Source organism: Salvia splendens, chromosome 9 (genome assembly GCF_004379255.2).
Source record: "Salvia splendens isolate huo1 chromosome 9, SspV2, whole genome shotgun sequence".
Lineage (NCBI taxonomy): Eukaryota > Viridiplantae > Streptophyta > Magnoliopsida > Lamiales > Lamiaceae > Salvia > Salvia splendens.
Window position 1 is genome coordinate 8,019,337 of NC_056040.1, and position 25,628 is coordinate 8,044,964.

Below are 25,628 nucleotides of genomic sequence, written 5' to 3' on the forward strand. Positions count from 1 at the left end.
TGCTCACAATTAATTTGCCACTAGGTAAATGTATATAGTACTTTAGATAGGTACTCCTATTTCTCTACTTAAAAGAATTATAAAAAAATTCCATTTTAATAGGGGTGGATCTAATAATTAAAGAGATTGACCAAGTCTGTCACTCATTAGCCATTAGCCCATTACTACTAAAAGTGGGACCAAAATTTCCATCTTAGTATGATAATTATGGTGTTTTGAGGGAGATTATACATTTATGTCTATCTTATTTTAAGAAGCTTCAATTTGCCCCCTAGAAAAAACCTTCTACTTTTAAATTGTAGTTATCTTTGAAACTCTAAATTGTAATGATTATTGAGTTCATAGTTGAAGACATGACACAACATTATAAAAAAAGATTTCGTTGCATATGTAATTGGAAATTTCAATTGACTTTTTAAGGCGACATGATAAGATTTTGTAAAGCTTCTTTTTAAAGTGGAATAAGCGTTCCTACTTTAGATAGTTATTAATTGATTTTTGTGCTTTTTTGTCATAAAGAAAGCTGTTTTTGTTTGTAGATTTACTTTTCTAGTAGTAGAATTTAAGCCCACGTCTCATGTGGTCACTAATTCAATTATGTGGTGTACATCTTGATACTTATTTGACCATAACATCATTTTTTCACTTTTAAAATAATATTTGGTTAATAATTTAATCTATTACGATGTTTACTGTTTTTTTCCAACTTTTTTGTAATCCTTAAAATTTACTATTAATTTTATCTCTATCTTTAGTAATTTTATCAAATTTATAATGAATGAAGTTACTAGATATCCATATACATTCGATCTCTAATTATCTCAATCTTAATATCATGCAATGGAAACTATATCATTTGAACTCTTTTAACCAAAGTTTGGACTCAAATCTTCATTAGTAGTACTTTGGAATTGTATAATTGCAGATTTTGTTGACTCGTAATTTGAATGTAACAAGTTAACAACTAACAACATTGATTATAGGGTGATTTTCTCGTGTGCTTGCAATAGGAATATTACAATTATTTAATATCCATGTTACTAACTTTTTAACATAAAACTATATATCTTTCATAAAGAGAAAACTACAGTATCATTTTCTCCCATAATTTAACATTGCTTTTCAAAATTAGCCCCAAACCTTTTTTATTTGGTGTATTTTTTAACATTCTATAAAATGAACAATCCATATAAATTCAAGTTAATTTTGCAGTTATTGTAAATTAAGCTAAAAATAGGTCAAAGTTGGGAATATTCTTTAACAAATTGAATGTGTGTGCTGTGGAGATGTATATTGAGTCATAAAAGTTAAATTAGTCATTGAACCCGTGACCGTGAGTTGGTTTTTCTTTTAAGAAATGTTTTCCAATTTTGGAGTGTTATAACCCAGCTTAAAGAATGGAGACTTTGAAATCGTCAATTTCGTGTGCATATAAAAAAAATTCTGTTATAAGAATGGGTGAATAAATGACTTATCCATAATTAAGAAAAAATATGTTTAATAGTATAAAAGATATATTATCGAGTTGGATAAATTAAAGAAATTCTTTAATTTATTTAACCAAACAATTAAATACTATGAATCAACAGGGTGTATAGCTTTATTCCATAAGCACTACATACATAACTCAAATTTCTTTCTTTAATTTATTTAACCAAACAATTAAAATGTTAAAACAGGCTGCATAGCATAGCTATATTAAGTACTAGTGCACTATCTATATAAGTCAACTTTCATTATGCCCAAAAAAATTGTAAATTTCATGCCTTGAGCCAAGTAAACCCAATCACCAAACCTTATTATAGCAAACATAGACCTCATCTTTTTGTCTTTAAAAAATGACCAAATATTTAGGTCAACGGTTTAGCACAAAATTAGACTTCATTTTATATATTATTCACTCGAACTATATATATTTCTACAAGACTAGATGGTAACAACTTATACGTAAATTCTTTCAACTTTTAAAACTTTGTATCTTAAGAAGAAGACGCTTAATTATTTTAATAACTAATTATTCTTGAACTTATTTGATCATTTTATCATTTAAATACTCAATTTCACCTTTTTTTATTACTAATTTATTATACTTATTACCTAAAAAACACTCTCAGACCGAAGCTCAAACCTTCTAGGAGTATATTATAGTGATATGAAATTATCCGATATTGAATTGACCAAGATTAATTTTGTCATAAGAGAAAGACGGAGATTTATAATTTATGACTAAACTTATGTGACATTATTCCGATAACGAGTATTCGCCGAATCCACATAATCAAAGAATATACTACATAAGATTCAGTTTTATGTAATGTATGCAATTGAACATTTGTTGATCCAGATTCAGCCATTTCAAAGCTATTGGTATTGGATCTAAGGCCCAAAATAGGTTTTGGATGTAATGATAATTGAGAAGTGATGATTTGACTTATAATAAAAGCGCACAAATACTATATGTGCATAAAAGTTTAAGAAACGGTTTAAATTATAGAACTTATAGTATTTCCAACCCTCAAAACATGAAGATTTGATATGTATGGACACATCTACTTATTGAATAAGTGCAACACTAGAGTGTGGTTATGTGAATCTTATGAGAAGTGAAATTTTATATTTTTCGAATGCAATTAATTTCACTGTGAATACAAAGACTTTCTACAATATTGTAGCAATTTTATATTTTTATTTTGAAAATAATAATGAATTTTTACGTTATGCCACCTCAGAACATAAATTCTATTTCTAAGAAGTACAATAAATATGATTACAAACACACTTTTTTAATTCATGTTATTATAAATAAAGTAACATAAAAAAGAAACAATTTCTAGTCCATCACATGTTGGCAAACAATTTATAAGTTTTGGCATCCAAATTATTTGCCGGACGGATGCAACGGCGACCAACACGGTGGAGACGGAGGCGATAACGGTGTTCACCCAAAAAATTAAGCTCCTTCTCGAGGGTTTGAATGTCACGTTATAGAAAACCATAGGCATAATGAAATCTAGAGGAATGCAAGCAAGTGCACCGGCCAACGCCATCATATCGCCAAAGAAAGGAAGCATTGCCGCGACCATGGCTGCAATCACGACCGATAATGACCTAAAAACGAGCCGTGGAACCATGTTACGCGTCGAAAATTCAGGCTTCTTAGGATCTGCAAACTTGCGGTCTATAACAACATTCGTTGGTTGCAAGTACACCTGCATATTATTAGCATGTCACATTTAATTATAACAAATTGCATCAATTAATTATTACAAACATCAATTTATGTTTGTGATAGAGAAATCCAAAGACTAGTGAGTATTTAATATGGAAATCTTACTAAAGTGACAGCTGAGATTTGGATAAGAGTGGAGACATAGATTATGAGGAGAAACCATTTAGGCAGCAAGGGCACTCCATCAACAATGAAATTTGAGAGAATCGACGGTTGAGATTGATTTCTGATGGCTTCGCGAATTTCTGATGATGATGAATGCAGGAAAATACAGATCACGACACAGAGATTTACGTGGTTCGATTTACTGAGGTAAATCTACGTCCACGGGAAGAAAAGAGGGCAGAGTTGTATTGCTTGATCTGTTTTCTACAGCTTACAATACAGACTTGCTATATAATCTTTTATCTCTAGAGAGCTTCCTTAGAACTTAACCCATTTCTATCTGATCTAAGTTCTATTTATACATTGAACTAAGATCGTGGCTTGCATCACTACTAATGATGGTTGTGGATGTCGTGGAGGTCGTGGAGATCCTGCATGGGTCCACTATCTTGCATGAGATCCTGCATGAGTCCACTATCTCTGTACTTGGTCCACTATCCTGCATGAGTTGACTATCTTCCAGTTCGGTCGAATACTGAGACCGAACTGCTGAACTATTGCCGAGCAGCTTTAGCCGATCTAAGAGTAGAGCTTGACTGGTCGGCTTTTACCGAGCTGTAGGCTGGGGCCGAACTCTTTGGTAAGGCCGAACTGATACTCTTCCTTGGGCTTTGGGCTGATGGGCCGTCACTGCTGTTGGGCTTGTTTAGTCCGTACTCCATCACTACCCCCCCCGAAAAGCGAAGTGAATCACTTCGGCGAAGCGAGTCACTTTGGCATTCTGGATAAAGGTACGGGGTAAGTTGATGTTTGTCCTTGGTCTTATGAAGTAAACTCTTCTTTGACCGGACTTGGTTTGTGTCCTAATTTGGCGAGTTTTATCGCTCGGATCGGACTTTCCGTTGTCCTAATTTGGGGATCGGACTTTCCCTTGTCCTAATTCGGCGAGTTTTATCGCGTGGATCGGACTTTCCCTTGTCCTAATTCAGGCAAGTTTTATCGCGTGAATCGGACTTTTGTTGCAGTTCGTTTCAGACGAAGCGCTTGATTCTTAAGCTGAATTGTGGTCTTGTATCCTCTTTAGAAGCTTGGACTTCACAATCGTTGGCTTATTGCAGTTCGTTTCAGACGAACTGCTTGTTTAAGCTGAATTGTGGTCTTGTATCCTCTTTAGAAGCTTTGACTTCACAATCGTTGGCTTGTATATGTTCTAAGAAGGGGATCAGCCTTCGAAGAACAAGATACCTCAGTAACATTTGTAAGAGACGACACGCACAGAGACAGACAAAACACACAGACAAAACGCACAGAGACAAACAAAACACACAGACAAAACGCACAGAGACAAACAAAGACCAAGCAAACCAAAGAAAGCACATTGACCGAACAGGACTCAAGACTGACTGACCGGACTGTCTCTTACAAATGGAACTTCTTGAGGTTGGAAATGTGCCATGTTCGGGGTACCTGTTCTCCTGACATGTGAGCCAATTTGTAAGACCCTTTGCCGAGGACTTCTGACACCCGATACGGACCTTCCCATGTGGGTTCGAGCTTGCCCAGCTTTTCTGCTCGGCTTACTTCGTTGTTTCTCAAGACGAGATCTCCCACTTGAAATTGCAGCTTCTTCACCCTTTGGTTGTAATACCGGGCTACTTGCTCCTTGTACTTGGCTGCTTTTATGCATGCCAATTCTCTTCTTTCTTCGGCAAGATCTAGCTCGGCTCTCAGTCCGTCGTCATTCATTTCTGCTGAGAAATTTAGAGTTCGGGGACTGGGTATGCCGATCTCCACCGGAATCACGGCTTCAGTGCCGTACACAAGACTGTACGGAGTTTCACCGTTGGAGGTTGTGGGTGTAGTTCGGTAGGACCATAGGACTTGAGGGAGATTTTCTACCCATTGTCCTTTGGCTTGTTCTAACCGAGCTTTTAACCCTTTCACCAGGATACGATTTGTTACCTCCGTTTGTCCGTTTGCTTGTGGATGAGAGACCGAAGTGAACCGCTGTTGAATATTCAGCTCTTGGCACCAATTCTTGAACGTCTTGTCGGTGAACTGAGTCCCGTTATCCGAGATGAGGATGTGGGGTATGCCAAATCGGCACACTATGTTCTTCCAGACGAAGTCCAATGCCTTTGAGCTCGTTATCGCAGCTAATGGTTCAGCCTCCACCCACTTCGTGAAGTAGTCCACGGCAACGATAAGGAATTTCATTTGCCGAGGAGCTTGAGGAAGTGGTCCCACTATGTCTGTGCCCCATTGCATGAAAGGCCAAGGGCTTTGCATAGTGTATAGATCGGTCTGCGGCATCCTTGGGACATTTGCATGAATTTGGCACTTCGTACACTTCTTGACGAGCTGCACTGCCTCTTGTACCATGGTTGGCCAATAATATCCCCATCTCAGAACTTTTTTAGCTAAAGCTCTGGCTCCGATGTGGCTACCGCACGATCCTTCATGAACTTCTCTGAGGATGTAGTCCGTCTCTTCTGGTCCTACGCACCGCAATAACGGCTGGAGGTAAGACTTTCTAAAGAGGACTCCTTCATGAAGTTCGTACCGAAGTGCTCGGCACGTGATCTTCCGAGCTTCTCTCTTATCCTCGGGCAATTGTCCTTGATCCAGATACTGCAAGATCGGCGTCATCCAGTTCGGCGAGCTGGATACTGAATGTACCTCGGCTTCATCAATGCTTCGATGCATTAATTCTTCCGCCTTTGAGCTCGGAGCTGAGGCCAACTTACTTAAGGTATCTGCTCGGCTATTTTCCGCTCTGGGAATGCGGATTATCCGAAAATAGGAGAAACTTCGGCTGATGCTTTGCGCTTTGTCCAAATACTTCTTCATTCTCTCGTCACGAGCTTCACTTGTACCCAACATGTGATTTACTATGACTTGTGAATCACAATGGACTTTGAGAGATTTGACGAGCAGACTTTGCGCTAACTGGAGTCCGGCCAGGAGGGCTTCGTACTCGGCTTCATTATTAGTAGTGGGGAATAGGAACCGAAGTGAGTAGGTTACCTCGTGTCCGTCGGGAGCGACAAGTAAAATACCAGCTCCACTTCCCATCTTGTTTGAAGCTCCATCTACAAATCCGCTCCAGCAGTCCGGCGGCTCTACTTCGGATTCCAAGGGCTGTGCTAGTTCGGCATTGGCAGAATTCTTCTGTTCGGCAATAACAGGAATTGCTTGATCGTTCTTTGCTTCTGCAAGAAAATCTGCCAAGGCTTGTCCCTTGATGGCTTTCCGAGGTAGATATTCAATTGTGTTCTCCCAACTCTATAGCCCACTTGGCGATTCTGCCTGATGCTTCTGGTTTGGTCAACACTTGCCGAAGTGGCAGATCAGTTAAGACGCATACCTTGTGAGCATAGAAGTATGGCCGCAGTCTCCTTGCTGCATTTACTAATGCCAGAGCAATCTTTTCCAGAGGTTGATACCTGGTTTCTGGACCTCTTAATGTTCGGCTTGTAAAATAGATGGGAAGCTGCTTTAGGCCTTCTTCTCGTACAAGCACCGCGCTGATGGTTTGATCCGATGCCGCTAAGTATAAGAATATTACTTCGGCTTCGGTTGGAGCAGAGAGAATAGGAAGCTCGGCTAGATAACTTTTGAACTCGTCAAAGGCCTTTTTCTGCTCGGCTCCCCACTCGAACTTTGGTGCCTTTTTTAACACTTTGAAGAACGGCAGTTGCTTTTCGGCTGCTTGGGAAAGGAATCTATTCAATGCGGCTAGACATCCAGTTAGTCTTTGCACATCGTGTATGGACTTCGGCATCGCCATGTTCTGAATAACTTGAACTTTTGAGGGATTTGCCTTGAGTCCGTCCTTTGAAACCCAACAACCCAGAAATTTTCCCGAATCTACCAAAAAGGTACATTTTTGGGGGTTGAGTTTGAGGTTGGCTTTTCGGAGCACGTCGAGGGTGGATTTGAGGTTGTCTTCGTACTCCGAAGTGCTTTTGCTTTTGACAACTATGTCGTCGACATACACTTCAACCTGTTTTCCGATTAGGTGCCGAAAAAGCTTGTCTACCATCCTTTGATAAGTGGCTCCGGCATTCTTTAAACCGAATGGCATCTTTTTATAAGCGAAAATGCCGAAATCGGTAATGAAAGCTGTTTTCGGAGCGTCACTCTCATCCATCAACACTTGGTGATATCCTTTGTATAAATCAAGAAAACAGAAAATTTCGAAGCCGATCAAAGCTTCTACTTTTTTATCTATATTCGGAAGGGGATAGCAATCTTTAGGACAGTGCTTGTTTAGATCGGTAAAATCTATGCACATCCGCCATCCTCCTTCTTTTTTCTTGATCATCACAGGATTGGCCACCCAAGAAGGATATTTCACCTCGAATAGTACATCCGCTTTTAGTAATTGGCGGACTTCGTCATGGATGACTTGGCTTCTTTCTGCCGCAAAGAGTCTTTGCTTCTGTTTTACTGGCCGGATTGAAGGATCAATATTTAACCGATGAGTGATTACCTCGGGGGGCACTCCGGTCATGTCCAACGGAGACCATGCAAAGACATCTTTGTACTCCTTGAGGAGCTGAATGGTCTTTTCCCGGAGTAGAGGCGTTCCTGCGAAGCCGATCTTGACCGTTCTGGATGGATCATCTTCGTATAACTGAACGGTCATTGAGTTCGGCTCTGAAGTGACTTCGGTCATCTCGCTTGCCTCTGACTCCGGTTGCTGTGATTGCTATGCTTGATGGTGCCGAACTGATTGCTCGGCACTTTTAAGCGCAATCTGCAGACATTCTTTTGCTCTCTTTTGATCACCTCGGATGACCGCTATCCCACCTTTAGTGGGGATCTTGATGGTGAGGTGATAAGTAGAGCAAACGGCCCGAACTGTGTTGAGCCAGTCTCTCCCCAGGATGATGTTGTACGGGGACCGAGCTTTCACCACAAAGAACTCGATCATCGTATTGGAGCTTGTAGGCGCTTTTCCCACCGTGATCGGAAGGCTGATAATACCTTCAGGGCGGGTGTCCTCCTGGGCGAAACTTTTCAGAGGAAGTGGAGCCGGACTGAGCCGAGCTGGATCCACTTCCATTTTATCGAAACATTCTTTAAAAAGAATGCTGACTGACGCTCCTGTATCCACAAATACTCTGTGGATCAGTTTGTTTGCCACTCCGGCTTGAATGACAATAGCGTCTTGGTGAGGAGAGATGGCTGGGACAGGATCGGCATCTGAAAATGTAATCACTTCGTCTTTCTTCAGCCTTTTATGTGTTGGCTCCTCTTGATTGGAACCTCTGCGTTCTGCTTTTAGGGACGACTTAGTCTTCCCGGCAGGGAGAGCATCAATAGTCTGGATTACTCCATCATATTGCGGCTCGTCGTCGTCTTCGGGATCCTCATGCCTTTTCGGATCCTAAGGATTGCAGTTCGCACCTCTCTGCCTTTTGTTCTTTTTCGGCTGCTTGCTTTGGTATTTTTTTAACGTTCCTGTTTTCACAAGAACATCAATACCTGCAGCCAAATTTCGGCACTCCTCGGTATCGTGACCGTGGGCTTGATGGAAGGAGCAATATTGATCCTGAGGTCGCCGCGCGGCTGATTTCGTCATCCGCTTTGGTTTTTCGAACATATCGGAATGTAGTTCGAAAATTTCCGCTCTTGACTTGTTTAATGGTACGAACTGAGCGGGCGGCTTCTCAGGATTGAGGCGTGGCCCCAATCTGCCTTGTACCGGTGCCCTTTGAATTCTTTCAAAAGGAGTTCGGCGAGGAAGCACCTGGCCGCTTTGATCGGGCTTCTTTTTCTCTTCTCGGGATGAGCTGTCTAAAGACCGTTTTCGACGGTCTGCCTCATCCGCACGGGAAAACTGGTCCGCAATGTCCCACATTTCTTGAGCTGTTTGCGGACCGCACTCCACGAGCTTTCTGTAGAGAGCTCCGGGCAGGATTCCATTTTGGAATGCCGAAATGACAAGTAGATCGTTGAGATCATCTACTTGTAGGCATTCCTTGTGGAATCTCGTCATGAAGTCGCTGATCTTTTCGTCGCGACCTTGACGTATAGAAAGCAGCTGAGCCGAAGTGATCCGGGCTTCCGCTTTCTGAAAGAACCTCCTGTGGAAAGCATCCATTAGATCTCGGTAAGATCTAATGCTGCCTTGGGGGAGGCTATCGAACCACCTTCTCGCGTTCCCGATAAGCAGCTCGGGGAACAGCTTGCACATATGGACCTCATTGAGACCCTGGTTCGCCATGTTATACTGATAGCGTCCCAGGAAGTCATGTGGATCCACCAACCCGTCATAAGTCATTGACGGTGTCCGGTAGTTCCGCGGCAAAGGAGTTCGGGTGATATCGTCCGAGAACGGAGTCTTTAATGCTCCGTACATGGCGAACCCGACATCTCTTCGGTACGGAGGAGATGGAGTTCTCCTGTGGTTCCGGTACCGAGGAGGAACATGAACATGTCGGGGTTGAGGATTCTTTCTCCTGGAAGACACGTCACTACTGCGGTAGTGACTTTCATGTCTGGATGAGGAGGGAGAATCCGCCGTTGTCTTCTCCGGCTGTTGGCTCTTCTGCAGGAAGGTTAAGAACTCATCCTGCTTCTCAGCCAAGAACAGCTTGACAGCTTCATTTAAATCGGGCTGCTGGGAAGACTCGGTGCGATCTCTCCTGGAGTGGCTTGTTCCTTCTTCGTGAGAACCGGAGGTAGATGTCTCCCGAGGCCGTTTTTCAGACCTGCGAGCTGGACTAGCTTCCTCACGGTTATCACGAACGGTATTACGGGTAGTATGTGATCTGGTATGCATTTTTTTGGGGTGGAAAAAGGGTCAAAAATTCGCTGTATCACAAATTTGGTTCTCTGTTTCCCACAGACGGCGCCAGTGATGGCTTCGCGAATTTCTGATGATGATGAATGCAGGAAAATACAGATCACGACACAGAGATTTACGTGGTTCGATTTACTGAGGTAAATCTACGTCCACGGGAAGAAAAGAGGGCAGAGTTGTATTGCTTGATCTGTTTTCTACAGCTTACAATACAGACTTGCTATATAATCTTTTATCTCTAGAGAGCTTCCTTAGAACTTAACCCCTTTCTATCTGATCTAAGTTCTATTTATACATTGAACTAAGATCGTGGCTTGCATCACTACTAATGATGGTTGTGGATGTCGTGGAGGTCGTGGAGATCCTGCATGGGTCCACTATCTTGCATGAGATCCTGCATGAGTCCACTATCTCTGTACTTGGTCCACTATCCTGCATGAGTTGACTATCTTCCAGTTCGGTCGAATACTGAGACCGAACTGCTGAACTATTGCCGAGCAGCTTTAGCCGATCTAAGAGTAGAGCTTGACTGGTCGGCTTTTACCGAGCTGTAGGCTGGGGCCGAATGCTTTGGTAAGGCCGAACTGATACTCTTCCTTGGGCTTTGGGCTGATGGGCCGTCACTGCTGTTGGGCTTGTTTAGTCCGTACTCCATCAATTTCCAAATGCCCAATACCCTGAAATTGCTACACTGAAGAAAGTTGATATCACCACATAATAACAGACTAACAATCCTTTGAACATTTTGCCGGCCATTGGTGGAGCAATAGTAGCCTGTCCCAGACCAAATTCTCTATTCATAATTTTCTTCTATATCAATAAATTATCAAATTTATTAAAATCTGAATGAATTACCTGTATTTCTGGAATAATACCATTTCCATACGCTGTGGAGATGATTGAGAGAGCGTTGAAGATACCGAAAACACGATTTATGCCTTCCCCGGTCACCGTGTAATCCATTTTAAGTGCTTTGTAAGAATGTCCTATGCCAAAATGAAATGATTCAATATATATTATCTAGAAATTTTAGAGTGTCATATATATATGTATTATATGGTGAATAAATTTACCTATATAAATTGCACCAGCTGTGGTACAAGCACAATAAAGAAGACACAGAAAAAGGGAAACAAGGTTGATGTGCCTTGGAGAATGAAAAGATGGCATTTGGCCCATAATTAGGGTTAGCCCTCCAAATATTGCTATGAATTGATGAAGGTGTAGATAGTAAACATATATACTGCAAAAGGTAAAGTGTCTTATTAATTAAATGGCACTTAATTATTTTTATCTAAAATATTTGAAATCTAATTGTTGTGCTAAAAAAAAGCACACAAAGTTGTTTTAATGGGCTAGAAAAAAGAAGAAGAAAGTCTAACCTTGAGACTCTGCTCTGTCCACCAAGAAGTGTACATGCAATTACAGCAAAATAGCACATACCCAATTGAAGAGGGCCCACAAAGTAGCGTCCCCATCCAGGGCCTGCATTAATTAAGTAAACATTCAAATATAATTTAGATATTTATACTCCAAATATGTATAGTACTAGTCAACAGATCACAAGTAAATGACTAATGGAGAAACAAAATTTCAAAGATACTAGTAATACTATAATAATGCTAGAGGAGCATGAATGCAATGGTTAGGTATTATTATTTATTAGAAAGAAACAAAAGTTGAAATGTCTTGTTATTTAACTTATTTGGGTACGATTGATCTCATTTCCATGTCAGTGGCCTTTATTTGTTTTTAATTTAATTCTAATACTTTAAAAATGGTTGTTGATGTCATGAATTTCACAAACTACACAATGAATCAAAGCCTAATTTGCTAAAATATGAATAGATGATAGGATAGATAACTCATATATCTTGGAGTTATATAATCAAAAATGACCTAAATGCGTGTTCTTATCTTGCTTTGTTATTTATCTTCTCTACCAAACGTGCACCTAAAATATCGTGGGCCATGTCCCTAAACCGAAGATGGCGCCTTCCAAGTAGCGCAAAGTGCTCCAATACAATAGAGTAGAAAGTGGTCAATCCCGCCGTAGTGAGGCAAAAAACGCCACCGCTCCAACCCAACAACGTGAACGCCAACGGCAAGCTCAGCAGCACCGGCGAAACTATAGCCATCGTTAGGTGGTACCCGCAGTGCTGCCACGAACATGTTCACATCACGATATAATTTTATTACAAAAAGAGAAAAATCTAAATTCAACAATTTTGGTGTTGCTGACCTCGAGATTTAAGGACAAAGAGGGCGCCGACGTCAAGATTCTTCGAACCATCTTCACCACCTTCAGGGAATATTCCGGCGGAATCTACTGCAACACTTCCCATTAATTCTCTCTCTTTGTTCTATTTCTAAGTGATTGCATGTGTTAATGATAGATATAAATTAATAGTCATCAGAGAAATGGGGAAATGACACTAATTAAAGATATTTTTCCACGGTCAATGCTAAAAGGTTACAAAAACTTTGAGCATTAGCAATGGGGCGCCCTAAGGCGCGCCCTATGGCGCTCCACGTCAGCAGTTTTATCCTCCTACCTCCCCACCTGCAGTGGGGCGCCATAAGGTGCGCCCTATGGCGCGCCACATCATCATTTTATTGTTTTGTTTAATTAATTTAACTATTTTCAAATAACAAGTAACGAGTAAATAAAAAACGGTCTAAATAACAAACGGCGATGTTTTAATAAAAAAAGTTACATCATTGAACTAATAAATAAAAAAAAACTAAGTCGGACTAATTCCCAACTTCCGACGCAGCTAATCGAGTAACGCCCGGAGATATTCGGCTTCGTCGGGGTCGGTACACTTCTTGAGGGCCCTGTGCGTCTGCAACATCGTCCTTGCCATCGACGCTGTTGCTAACGACTCAAACGCGGTGGCCGTCTGGGTCGGGAGCTCTACCGGGACCTAGGCATGCACAATCCGGCCCGGCCCGCCGGTTAACCGCCGGTTCGGGCCCGCCGGTTCATGAACCGGAACCGGGCCCGGAACCGGCGGGTTGAACCGGCTGAAGGGTCGGAGGGTCATAAGGGCCGGTTCAGGTTCGGGCATAACTTGAACCGTGAACCGGCGGTTCGGCGGTTCGAACCGCCGGTTCAAAGGGTCGAACGGCTAGGGTTCGTAGGGGTTCAAAGTAGGGATAGGTATGAACCGGCGGTTCGCCGGTTTTGGGCGAAAACCGCTGGTTTTGGAGGAAAACCGCCGGTTTGAACCGGCGGTTCCGACCGGTTTCCGCCGGTTCCGGAAGCTTTTCAGGCGTAGGGGGCTAGGTGAGGTCAGAAACCGGCGGTTTGTGTCGGAAAACCGTGGACCAACCCGCCGGTTTCGTGGAAAAACCGCCGGTTTTGAGGTTGAACTAACCCCTACCGTGATTTTTATAGAACTAACCCCTACCGTGATTTATATCTTTCGCATAGTTGTTGGGATAACAGTTTGGCTTTATTTAAATTGTTCAAGAAGTAAGCTCTCGGCGAAAAATATGGAAGCCGTGATGTTACTTGATGATTGGGCCAAAGCTGACGTCCGAGAACAAGAAAATGATTGGAATGATCGTCAAGAGGGATCACAAGATGAATTCACCGGGGATGAAGATTAGGCCAACCGTCAACCGCCGCCGGCCAAACCAAATAGGTAAGTAAGGTAAGAGAACTACGTGGACTTTGATTCCCTAATGCAAATGAGCAATTGGGATACGTAGGCACCTCAACTTAAATTTTTAATTTAAGTTGAGCTCAAGTCCTTTTTCTTTTATTTCTTTTTTTTTTCCATTAATTCCTACTTTAAAAATATGCAAATACAATTACATAATTGTATTTGTATATACTCTAGTCGATGAAGTATATTTCTCTATACGGCTAAATGAGGGAAACTTTTGACAATTCTACTATAATTGTTGATTGTTAGACGAAACTCAACATTTAAAGTTGAATTGCTAAAGGTGTCCTTAATTTAGTTATGTAGAAAGATCTTCTTCGCCGGTTAAGAGTATATATATAATACACTTATACGTTTAAGAACTTCAACGTCGTTTCTTGTCATTTGTAATTAGTTCTTCACTAGTAGTCTCATTTGTATTTAAATTTTGTTTAAGAATTCAAGACCGCCATATGTTTTCAATTTGTAATTGTTGTAACTTGTAACGTGTAATTTGTAAACATGCAATTTCAATAAAATTGCAACTTTAGACGTATTTTTTTCAATTTTATTTACTCACATTGCATACAAAAGCAAACTTGAAAAGTGTAATGTAATTTGATTAAAATTGAAAAGTTGAAAAATGCAAAAAAAAAAAAAAAAATCGTCAACCCGCCGGTTCGGGCCCGGAACCGGCGGTTCGAGCCGAAAACCGGCGGTTTTGAACCGGCGCGTAACCCGCCGGTTTTTTGAACCTGAACCGGAACCGCCGGGAGCTAGGCGGGCCGGTTCAGGTTCGCGGATTTTCCGACCCTTGACCCGCCGGTTCGGGCCCGGAACCGGCGGGTTCCGACCCTTGTGCAAGCCTACCGGGACCAGAGCTTGGGTTGCAGCGGTCGACGATGAGGTCGCGGTCGCCTTCCCCTTGGCCTTCGCAGCCTTGACGCCGGGAGGACGCCGGAAGGACACCGGTGTGCCGGAACTCCCTTCATCCACGTATGTCCGGTTGAGGTCAACCGAGTGGTTGCCGCTGCCGCTGCTCGTGTAATCACCAGCTTCAGTGGTCTTCGTCCTCTTCGGCGCACCAGTGTGCAGAATTCCACCTTGGAACTTTTGCTTGTCCCTCAAGAGCGCCCAGATGGCCCCGTGCTTGAAGTCGCCGTACATCGATCGGTATGACAACAACGCTTTAGCGCGCACGTCGCTCGCGCTCTCGCCGCTCCTCTGTGACCGCGTGAACTTCTCGAACTCCGCCGCGTACAAGTTCACTTGCTTCTTGACTTGATCCCAGTGCTTGCGGAGTTGCTCACGCTTGCGCTTGTACGCGGTCGGCGGCTTCACCGAATTGTAGAGGTCCGCGATGCGTTCCCAGTACGCGATCTGTCGCTGGTTGTTTGCGAATATCGGATCTTCCGATATATCTACCCAACACCGGGCCAAGGTGAGAGTTTCGTCGTCGTTGTAGTTCGTACGGCCGTGGGCGTACTCATCGCAATCACCGGGAGGCGGCAACTTCTGCGCCCGCTGCCGGTTCCGCTTCTTTCTGGCTGGGGCGGAAGCGGTCGCGGCGGGGTCGGGATCGGCCGCTGCGGTTGAGTAGTGCGGAGACGACTCCATGTCAGACAACCCATACGATTCCGTACTGAAATCGGGATCGTAATGGGCGTTGGTGTCGAACGAACGATAATCGTCGGGTTGTGTACCCAGCCAATGCGCCCCTGCGCTAAAGGTAGGACTATTGGGGCTTGAATCCATTTCGTAGCAATTATGTAATTGTAAGTTTCGAAAATGAAATCGAGTGAAATAAAATGTTACAGATGAACGGTATTTATAAAAAAACGAAACCGCGTGCCATCGTCCGCGACCTCCACAATGGGGCAGACGATGGCGCGGACGATGGTCATCGTCCGCGACAGCCGCAATGGGGCGGACGATGGCACGGACGATGGCCATCGTCCGTGCTATCCTCCGCGACCGAAGTATAGGGCGCGACTATCGTCCGCGCCCTATGGCGCGCACCCGCAATGGGTGCGGACGATGGATGGCGCGGACGATGCGCGCCATCGGGCGTGCATCGGCAACGATGGCGCGCATCGTCCCATCGGGCGTGCATCGGCAACGATGGCGCGCATCGTCCGCCCATTGCGGATGCCCTTAAACATCATCTGCAGCATATAGTTATGTATATAATAAATTGTGATACAAAATCATTTGAACGTATTGTAATTGCAAATTGCCAAACGGTCAAAAAATTGTGATACAAAAAATGGTACTTATTTCAGAGGTTTGCAAGATAAAGTGTTAAAGAATTCATTAAAATGTAGTCATATTTTAAGAACTATAAACTGTTAAAAAAAATTGCGAATCAGATAAATTAAAAATCATAGTTGGTGCGAAAAAATAGAAGAGAAATCAAGGATAAATATTGAAAATAGAAAATTTAATCAAGTTATTTTTATAAAATAATTATTACTATAAATTAGTAGTAGTAAGTTATTTTCCAGTGAGCTTATATACCGTGATAATTTATATGAATCTACCATTATATATTTAGAAAATCATTTTAGTAAATATTTTTAAGAGTTTATAAGCTACTTATTAAATACTTCATCCATCTACCATTATACTTCATTTAATTATTTTCAGATCTTCGTTATCATATTTAACTTTTACTACTCCACTAGTTACTTAGTTAGTACGTCTAAGTATTTATCTAACATATTAGATTTCATTTACCATATATACCAAGTAAATCTAAGTATTCAGTTTCTTAAATAATGTCTAACATTCTAAATTATGACTAAATCAGTAAATCCCAACTAAACACCTAAATCGAAGGTAGTCAAAGCATTCAGTTAATCCCCTAGGCCCAGTTGGAGGCCGCTGAAATCAATTCATCTTCAGCTATACTCTGCCATCAATTGCGAAAACCATACTTTTAGCAAGAAAAGCAAACGGGTTTCTTCATCGGAGGCCGCTGAGAATCTCAGTCAATCCAATCACACTCGTATCTGTCAGGTCATTTTTCTTTACACCAAGAACTAAAGATATTAAATTTTTTTTTCATTATTTTTATCCGGGATTGATGATTCTGTCGCTTATTTTCATTGTGTGATTTTGTGGGCTGCTTTAAGTAATCAAGATTCTCTTTTTAACCGTTTGCATTTTTTATGTTTCCATTGATTAATTTTGTGATCTTGAATATAGATTCTAGAGTGATATGTTTGGAAGGAAATGATTCTTTGAGGAATGCAGTTAGTGGGTTGATGTTCCTTGCCAATAATTTGTTTGGCTGAAATTACTTTTTGATTGATGATGAAACATAAGAGTGTTTGTTTGTTGTTGTGATTTAATCTTTATATACAGGGCCTACGCATTAGTCTCAGAGCACTGTTTGATTGATAGATAAAAGGAGTTTAGTTGTAAAGATAGTATGACAGTGGGAACCAAAGAGGGTAGCTTATGGAAGGTGAGTGACAATTCTGACTACTCAGGTAGTCAAAAACATGAGACTGTGGACCCCAAGAGTGGGGAGAATGAACTGAATGAATTGATTAGGTGGTCTTTAGGTACTGTGAGACCGGAGGTTGCAATCGATTTGGGGAAGCCAACATGGCGGATTATCAAGTGTGACAGCTCCGATAATTCTTTGGAAGAGCTTGCTGCTGACAAAGGTGAAGGATGTCCGTCGAAATTCTTGACTATGTGCCTGAACTCAGTTCAGGAAGCTCTGTATCAAGATGAGCCGTATAATTCCAAAGATGACAAGCCTTATTTTACCGATTCTTGGGGATTTGATTTTTGGAGTTGTTACAACAAAGGAATTGATGTGTTGGATAAAGATGGAGTTGATTCTAAGGCTAGGAAGATCACTTGGATAGCATCAACTGCTGCTGATTCAATCTCAATGAAGGAGGAAGAGGAAGAGGCAGGGGCAAAGGCAGAGGCAGAGGGTGTATCATTAGATAGACCTTTTCTTTTGTACCTTGTGCCGTCTCAAGAAAAAGCTTCCAAGGTTGTTGATTCTTTGTTGATTTCTAAATAATACTGGCATTATGTTATTACTTCCATCGACTTGATTCAAAGCATAATCTGATTATTTATTTTATCTCGTTGGGTATGGTCAGGTGCTCGAGGTCTGCAAGACTTTGGAAGAATGTGGCTATGTACATAGTTTTTGCACTCGGGTGTTTCCATGGATCTCCAAATTGAAAAGTTAGCCTTAGCACCCAAAAAGTCCCTCAATCTTAAGCCAGTAACTCGGTTCATATTATTTCCTGGTTAGTAAGTCGGTACACATTTTTTCTAAAACGAGCATGCTTAAATAGCTTTATAATTTATCGTCTAATCCTGGAACATTAGTCTTTCGAGTAAATAGACTAATGCATTACTGCATTAGTGGTAAAGATGATTGATAGAAATCTTGTAGTAGTATATATTTCCATCTCAAAAGATTTGCAACTTGTGAATGTTATATATCCATGTATTTTAGCTGTACTTTTTCTTTGCTGCTGACTGTGTATAGTCCTTCTAAACTACTCTTTTGATTGCACTATGATGTTTGCCTGTGGCAGTTTAAAGAGTTCTGAACCTGAGTTTATAATCGCCACCCCAGAGACGCTCCTAGAGCTTCTGTCATTGAAGGCGGTTGATATTTCCGAGTTGGCATTAATGGTAAATTTAATCAGCCATGCCACTAATATTTTCCTTGATTTCGTGTTTGCCATGGGCCTGCTTAGTAATTTTTCTTCAGTAATAACGTCAAAGACCGATTAATCTCTTTAGGGAAGACCATGGATAGAACATTTCAGATATTCGTTTCTTGTATGTGTATTTTTGCAGTGTTGGATGCAGTCAGTTTAGCTTAATTTGCATTGACACCTTTTTTTCTTTTAATATGGTTGCTTTCGTAATTGCAGGTTATAGATGGACTAGAAGCCCCTGTCGGAGGTACTTACCTCGATGCTGTCAAATCAATCCGACCATTTATCTCTGGAAATACCCAAACTGTCATTTTCTGCGATCACATGAATGCTTCATCCCCTCTGCTGGTTCTAAAGCTGATCCATGATCAAACTGCCTAATGATTTCTTGGTGCTTTATCGTCTCAATTTTTTTGAAGGAGATGATAGCTATTTTAGGTATGTTTTCTCATCCATGGGATCTCGTGTATATTATGTTGCTGCATCGATAGCTATATTATCGGTACCTTGTGGATTGGCTTCTGTTCGTTGTGTGGAATACTTCTGCATGACTGCATCGATATGTTTTCTTTATTGTATGATTTGAGGAAAAATAATATTGGCTTCTCTTTAATGATGTTGCAGGGCTTCAATAAATTCTTTTTTCCTCGTTCAATTTTGATCCTTCTCCATACACAACACGAAGACGACTTCGCTTGGTTCTTGGCACGAAGAAAATCTTTACGTCCCGACTACAACTGATTCGAAGAATGCATAAAATTTTTTGTTGTTGAAGAGTTTGAGGTCATATGTTTTGTGGGTGTGTTTCTTCTACTTCTTTGGGATTGTGAATCCAATCTTTTTTTGGTGTGACACTATTAACTGTCAAATGAAGAAAGCTTGAGTTTGGTTTTATTACTACTACTATTTTGTTGTTGATTAGTTTTCTTTTTCATTTTTGGTCGTGTTAATAGAATCTGTGTTGCATGCGTGATATTCATATTTTTGGTTGATGTTTATATTTATATTAAATTAAATTGCATTTGATAATATAATAAAGGCATATTTATTACTCCCTCCGTCCCGCACTACTCGCACGTATTTCCTTTTTGGGCGTCCCAAGTTACTTGCACTCTTTCTATTTTTAGTAAAAATTTTCACCTATAGCCGTCATTTTTGACTTTCCTATACACTCATTCCTTAATCTTCGTGCCGAAAAGGAAATGAGCGAGTAGCTCGGGACAGAGGGAGTACTATATATTAGTAGTACTTTATATTTAACAAATAATTTGTAAATTAACATTTCTCCGTCGCATCAATATTGTCCATTACTATTTCTTCTTGAGATGCCTCAAATCATAATCCTTTTTTATGATTTTCATTATCTTAAAATGTTTATTCACCAAAATAATCTTATTTAATAGTTGATACAATTTTATTATAAAATAAACAGGGTAATGTTAAAGGTAAAATAGAAAAAAAATTGTACGTTAGTAACATTTTTGAATATTAAATGTATTTTGTGTGAAAAATGAAAGTGGACTTAATTGTTGAGATAAATAATGGAGGAGTATATTATATGCTTCATTTGTTTCTTGTAGAGAAATATTGTAGATAAATCGAGACAGTTTTTTGTTTAAAGTTCTATAAGGATTACCTATCATTCTTATATAGAATTATTGTATCGATTATTATTCATGTATCGAATTAATATAACATGTGAATGTCGGTATTCAGTTACTATTCCAGGTTAAGTTGATTCCCTTTTAAGTACTGTTGAAGATCCTGACCTAATCAATCATTAGAAATTAAATATCACTTCGGCAACCAAATCTAGACGAATCCAATTAACCGCTCTAACTTATACTATCACATTGCTTTCCAAATGAAGTAAAAAAAATCCTCATACAAGGTAAAAGAGGAGAAAAAACCAACACCATATTTACAAAAAAAACCAACACCAACAAGCTGGCTCACTACTGGTTTGACGACGGGCTCTCTGGTTTTCGATTCTTTTCATGAGCAATACCCGAGTTGCTGTGCCCGGCATGGACTGCACCACCCTCCGATGGCTCCTCAACATGCTCGTTCGATCTTGGCCTGTTCCCGTTTGCCATGCAGTGGCAATAATAGTGCGCGTTAACTGACTGCATCCGGTACTGAGACCGCACTGCTTGGCTGAACATCGGCTGCATATACCACTTCCTCTCTGGAAGCTCGCGCAGAGAAATCCGACAAACAGGACACGTGGATTGCTGCTGCAGCCAGATCCCAATGCACGTTGCATGGAATGAATGCCCACACACTGGCAGCACGCACAGCATGTCTTCCTCGTGGTAGTCGGCCAGGCATACCGTGCATCTCTGGCTGAAATTGGCCAGAAATTAATCAGTTCCAGACTTCCAGACAATAGTCGAAGACGAAAACTATACATATATATTAACAATAATTACTAGTGAAAATCGTGGTTAGGCCAAATCCGGTGAACTTGAGATGCATAAAGGCCATGTTGTGATTATGTTAAGCCTATGGTCAGTTTTGTTGACAATACTAAGCACGGACTCTAACCCGAGTTTTATGACCTAAACCAATATCCGATTTCCAATCTGGAGAGTACTGGTAGGAATTTGGCGATCCTTACTCACTTTACTAGTTCCACGAGTGTATTATTTATACGAGAAAACAGACAATTTGATTGAGGAGGGTTTTTTGTTTCTTTTTCGACGTGAAAGGTTTTATAGCTAATAAACATATTAAGACACGATATATAGGTCAGATGATAAGGGAACCACACAAGGTTCACTACTAAAACACAAGCGCATCCATCATTCATTGGGGCATAACATACACAGAAGGAGAACTCGACAAAAAGTAAGCGAAGCATTCAGTTCAACCAAGGCTAAATTAACCACTACCATAAGGTGGCCCCAACTTTGACATACAGTATAACATTTCACAAACTAAAAAGGAAGCAAGTTCGTGTTGAGGATAGTCGTGCAGAATGCAAACAGATAAACACTTGAAATAGTGAGTCATTAAGTATGAGGTAACGAATTGGGAGCCAAAAATGAAAAATCCATGAATTAAACACTATGCCCAACATAGAAAATTAAGAAGCAAGGGAGCATAAGGTTGAGAAAAGAGGATAAGATCTATCTTAAAGTGTTCATTGAAGTTTTTCTACTAAAAAGAGTTCACATATCTAGGGACAGGGAACCATTCTTGCCTCGAATAGAAGCTCACAGCCATAAAATTACACGATAAACTTGACTATCCGCTGAACAACAGGGCTTCTGTAAACATAAATTTTGACCTTAAAACTATATTGTACTCTGCTACGCCCATTATGTAATCAAGGATTTGCAAGGAGGCACATCATTTAACTATGAATCGTGACGAGTTCAAGTGAATTATATCAAGTTTAAGGAATGCTACAAGCTACTCAGTTGACAAGAATCTATGAAGCATACAAATTGAGAAAATATGGGGAGACGATAAATATATAATGACTTTTTCGAAAAATGTAACAATCAACTTACCAAGCATTTTCTCTGGAGGACAAGCATAACTCTCTATACTTCATCACAGGAAAGTTGGCCAGCGCTAGAGGCTCGAGACCATGTAAACCCCTCTCCAACTGTTCAACAACAGAACAGAATTAAACTCCCTCCAAATAAAACAAGTAAGAAGAGATCCAAATAAAAAGATAGCTCTTGCTTAAGTATTATAAAACTAAAAACTCTCTCATTCAAAAACATCCCTTTGTTATATATAAAGCAATGACATTCCCTCATGTAAAACAAACCATCATAAACTACTCGTGCAGAAGCACGGTACGAAGGAACTCAATTCCAAACACTCATTAATCGCTTTCAAGTGCCTAAAACAGCATAAAACTTCCCCCGAACCCTACCCACACCAGCTAATTCAAATTGCACAAGATGTAACTAACTATACACAACTATTTCAAGAATTTGCCAAATATGGAAACATGAAATCTGCAACAAAATTCGAAAACAATAAAGTGCAGCAAAGTAGTTAAAGAGGAATGCTTACATTGCTAAGATCAGATCTATTAGCTCTGGCAAGAGACCTGCGTGATGCACTCAATTGTATCCTAGCACAAATTAGCCTCGTGCACACAAACACTATGAACATAATACTCAATCCAAATCCAATCACTGTCATCACTAAATTTATACCTGGAGTTATCATTTTTACCCTTTTTGCTATTGACTGTCGCCTGCCTACTTCACAAAAATAATCAAGTTTGCTTTTTTCCTTTGAAATTCACCTCTATCTACTTTTTCTACTAATAATTTGAGTGTCCCACAACTGCAAATACCCGAAATTTTCAAATCTTGCACTGTTCATAGCAGCTAAAATAAAATTAAAAAGAACCCTCCAACAAATACAAGGCTATGAATCAAGAAATCGGAAAAGCTAGAAAAGACTGCATCTTTGAACAACTACTGCATACCTATTTTAAATTATCCTACAAAAAAAATTCAATCTTTATCAAGTCTAACTCTTCTTAAGACTCCTACAACTCCTCCCTCTCTCTCTCTAACATGCTATTTCGACCGCATATCCAAAGAAGACGGTAATGGTGAAGGTGGGAGAAAACCCATAGTGGAATTTAGCTGAACCCAAGTCAACGAGACCCATGGTGTGAAAATACAAGCAACCAAAAAATAAGGGAAAATTTAAACAGGAGAGAGAAAAGGAGAAAGAGAGTAGAGTGGCTGTGGCACCTTTAATGGTGAGAATTAAGAAGTGAGAAAGAAGATACTTGCAAACAATACGAGACAAGGAGACAAGGAGTTGATTATTTAATACAATTATAGCAGTAATGGCACTGTCACAGCAATTTTCATGTTTATTTTCCAAAGATAAAGGTAAAGGTGAAGAGAAAGCGACAGAGAAATGGTAAACTGTGGATGCTTATTAAGAAATAATTATCATTATTTAATCTAATTTTTATAACTTCGTATGTAATCAAATAATCAATTATGTGAGCTCAAGAGCTAAGAACATGATCGTGGGTCATCCTCGCAGGTTTAAGAATAGTTTGAAAAAAATTAATGAATTTCGATAAACTATGACTATATTTGTTGATAAAAACGATTGTTGTTATTAGTTACTCGAAAGATTCTAGTACCAATGACCCGTGAGCTGTGTCGCCAATTTAAATTAATAATTGAAGTTCAACATGTTGTCCAGACCGTCTTTTCTCATAGTAAATTCATTTGATTATGTGTATAGCAATCCCTAATGGAAAAAAATTCAAAGTTCAAATCTTTGTAATTATTGAAATATAATCTTCTTGGACTTGGATAGGTAATAATAGAGATTATATATGACCGTTCATCACTGACTCTAAGGGTAGGCTCTCTATTTTTTACATGAATAAGTCCAGATAATTAATGATTAATTATTTGAGATAAATTAAAAAGAATCTTACTAAATGGATTATGTAAGTAGTACGGAGTAGTATAAAATAATATTGTTGGGTATTTATTTGATTTGGACTTTAATTTAAGGGAGGCGGTGGCCCATCACTCAGCCCATTGGACAAAGTATAAAAATATTCCCAACTTCAACGCGCATATAGTTATTTTCACTAGAATTATAGGAGTGTCAGTATGTCTAAATTTCAGCATAAGATTAAAAAGAAGACTACATTTAAAATATAATTTAATGATAAGTATTAAATAATCCATAACAAAAAAAAAGAAGACTACAAAGTCACATATTTGGTTATATAGCCTCACAACCCATCAGATAAAAGGATAGAGATAAACTATTTTTGGAAAACCTTTATGTGATGTGAATCATCCCGAAAATAAAATTTTCTAAAAGTTAGTATTAATTTTTTTATGAAATCAAGTTTTCAGTAATACTAATAGAGTAATAGTAGTAATAATCAGAGATGTTTTGTAATGATATTTCTTTTATGCTAATCATCTCAATACATTGAGACAACAGAAAAAATAATTATTTTATTTTATTAATTTGGGGATCGGACAGCTCCTCGATCGCTAGCAGCTCCCTTCCTACTTTGGAAGTGTTATATAACTCGTCTCCAATAAATAATAAAAATGACAAAGTAAAGGACTTTGATTAAAGGTAGAACCATCTCATTAGGATTCCATTAAACACCACTTTAATTGATTTCATACCTCATGTTCCAAAGTATTGGTTACTTATTATCTATTGGATGAATTTCTTTTTGTCATGCAACGACATAGTGTTCAAGTACAGGATTTAAATTTATATTCATTTATAAGTAAAAAGAAGTGGAAGTTAATTTGATGCTAGGCCCACATCTGGGCATGCACACGGGTCGAAAACCGCCGGTTCCGATTCATGAACCGGCGGTTCACGGTTCATCATTCTGATGAAGCAGAACTGGCCCGCCAAGGGTCCCGGTTCAAAAAATCACCGGTTTACGGGGTAGTTTAAAACTGCCGGTTTTTTGCCTGAACCGCTGGTTCCGGGCCGGTTCGACGGTTCGTCAAAAATTTTTTTTGCATTTTTTTATTTGTTTATCTATGAAATGTGCGTAAATAAAATTCAAAAAAACACGATGAAAGTTGCGATTTTATTAAGATTACAATTTACAACAATTACAAATCACAAAAACCTTGAGGTCTTGAAGTCTTAAACAAAAATTTAAATACAACGAGACTACTAGTCAACAACGAAGCTAATTACAAATTACAAAAAAGACTTAGAAGCTCTGAACAATAAATTTATAAGTATATATACTCTTAGTCGGCGAATGAGATCTTTCTACATAACTAAATTGAGGACACCTTTAGCAATTCAACTTTAAATGTTGAGTTTAGTCTAACAATCAACAATTATAGTAGAATTGTCAAAAGTTTTCCGGATTTAGACTTATAGAGAAATCTATTTCATCGACTAGAGTATATACAAATACAATTATTTAATTGTATTTGCATATTTTTAAAGTAGAAACAAATGAGAAAAAAAGAAATAAAAGAAAAAGGACTTGAGCTCAACTTAAATTTAAAATTTAAATTGAGGTGCCTACGTATCCTCAATGCTCATTTGCATTAGGGAATCAAAGCCCACGCAGTTCTCTTACCTTACTTACCTATTTGGCTTGGCCGGCGGTT

The 25,628-nt window shown here is 39.7% G+C and overlaps 2 protein-coding genes and 1 pseudogene across 4 annotated transcripts; 1 reads left to right on the forward strand and 2 right to left on the reverse strand.

Moving 5' to 3' along the window:
* Nucleotides 1–2,838: 2,838 nt before the first annotated feature.
* Nucleotides 2,839–12,493, reverse strand: LOC121749090 (annotated as a pseudogene).
* Nucleotides 12,494–16,609: 4,116 nt separating this feature from the next.
* LOC121746890 lies at nt 16,610–19,404 on the forward strand. 3 transcript variants are annotated; one of them, XR_006039084.1, is made up of 7 exons: nt 16,610–16,819; nt 17,168–17,270; nt 17,360–17,816; nt 17,929–18,081; nt 18,376–18,475; nt 18,721–18,942; nt 19,129–19,404. XR_006039084.1 is itself a non-coding variant. In XM_042140847.1 (3 exons), the coding sequence occupies exons 2-3, from the start codon at nt 17,235–17,237 to the stop codon at nt 18,019–18,021; spliced, it is 675 nt and encodes a 224-aa protein (XP_041996781.1). In that variant the 5' UTR covers nt 16,610–16,819; nt 17,168–17,234; the 3' UTR covers nt 18,022–18,356. The 3 variants fall into 3 exon arrangements, 1 of the variants encoding a protein (XP_041996781.1); XR_006039083.1 differs by having other exon boundaries at nt 17,168–17,816; XM_042140847.1 differs by lacking the exons at nt 18,376–18,475; nt 18,721–18,942; nt 19,129–19,404 and having other exon boundaries at nt 17,168–17,816; nt 17,929–18,356.
* A 926-nt stretch (nt 19,405–20,330) lies between these two features.
* On the reverse strand, nt 20,331–23,323 carry LOC121748846 (RING-H2 finger protein ATL66-like). The gene is made up of 3 exons (XM_042143387.1): nt 22,540–23,323; nt 22,023–22,120; nt 20,331–20,850 (listed from the first exon to the last, which is right to left on the reverse strand). Exons 1-3 carry the CDS (start codon nt 22,696–22,698, stop codon nt 20,460–20,462), a joined length of 648 nt encoding a protein of 215 aa, XP_041999321.1. The 5' UTR covers nt 22,699–23,323; the 3' UTR covers nt 20,331–20,459.
* Nucleotides 23,324–25,628: the final 2,305 nt, after the last annotated feature.

Coding starts and splice junctions, on each gene's coding strand:
- LOC121746890 (XM_042140847.1), top strand. CDS start 17,235: ATGACAGTGGGAACCAAAGAGGGTAGCTTATGGAAGGTGAGTGACAAT. Junction 17,817..17,928: donor CTCAAGAAAAAGCTTCCAAG/GTTGTTGATTCT, acceptor GGGTATGGTCAG/GTGCTCGAGGTCTGCAAGAC.
- LOC121748846 (XM_042143387.1), bottom strand. CDS start 22,698: ATGATAACTCCAGGTATAAATTTAGTGATGACAGTGATTGGATTTGGA. Junction 22,121..22,539: donor ATAGATCTGATCTTAGCAAT/GTAAGCATTCCT, acceptor GTTGTTGAACAG/TTGGAGAGGGGTTTACATGG. Junction 20,851..22,022: donor TCCTCCAGAGAAAATGCTTG/GTAAGTTGATTG, acceptor GGCCAATTTCAG/CCAGAGATGCACGGTATGCC.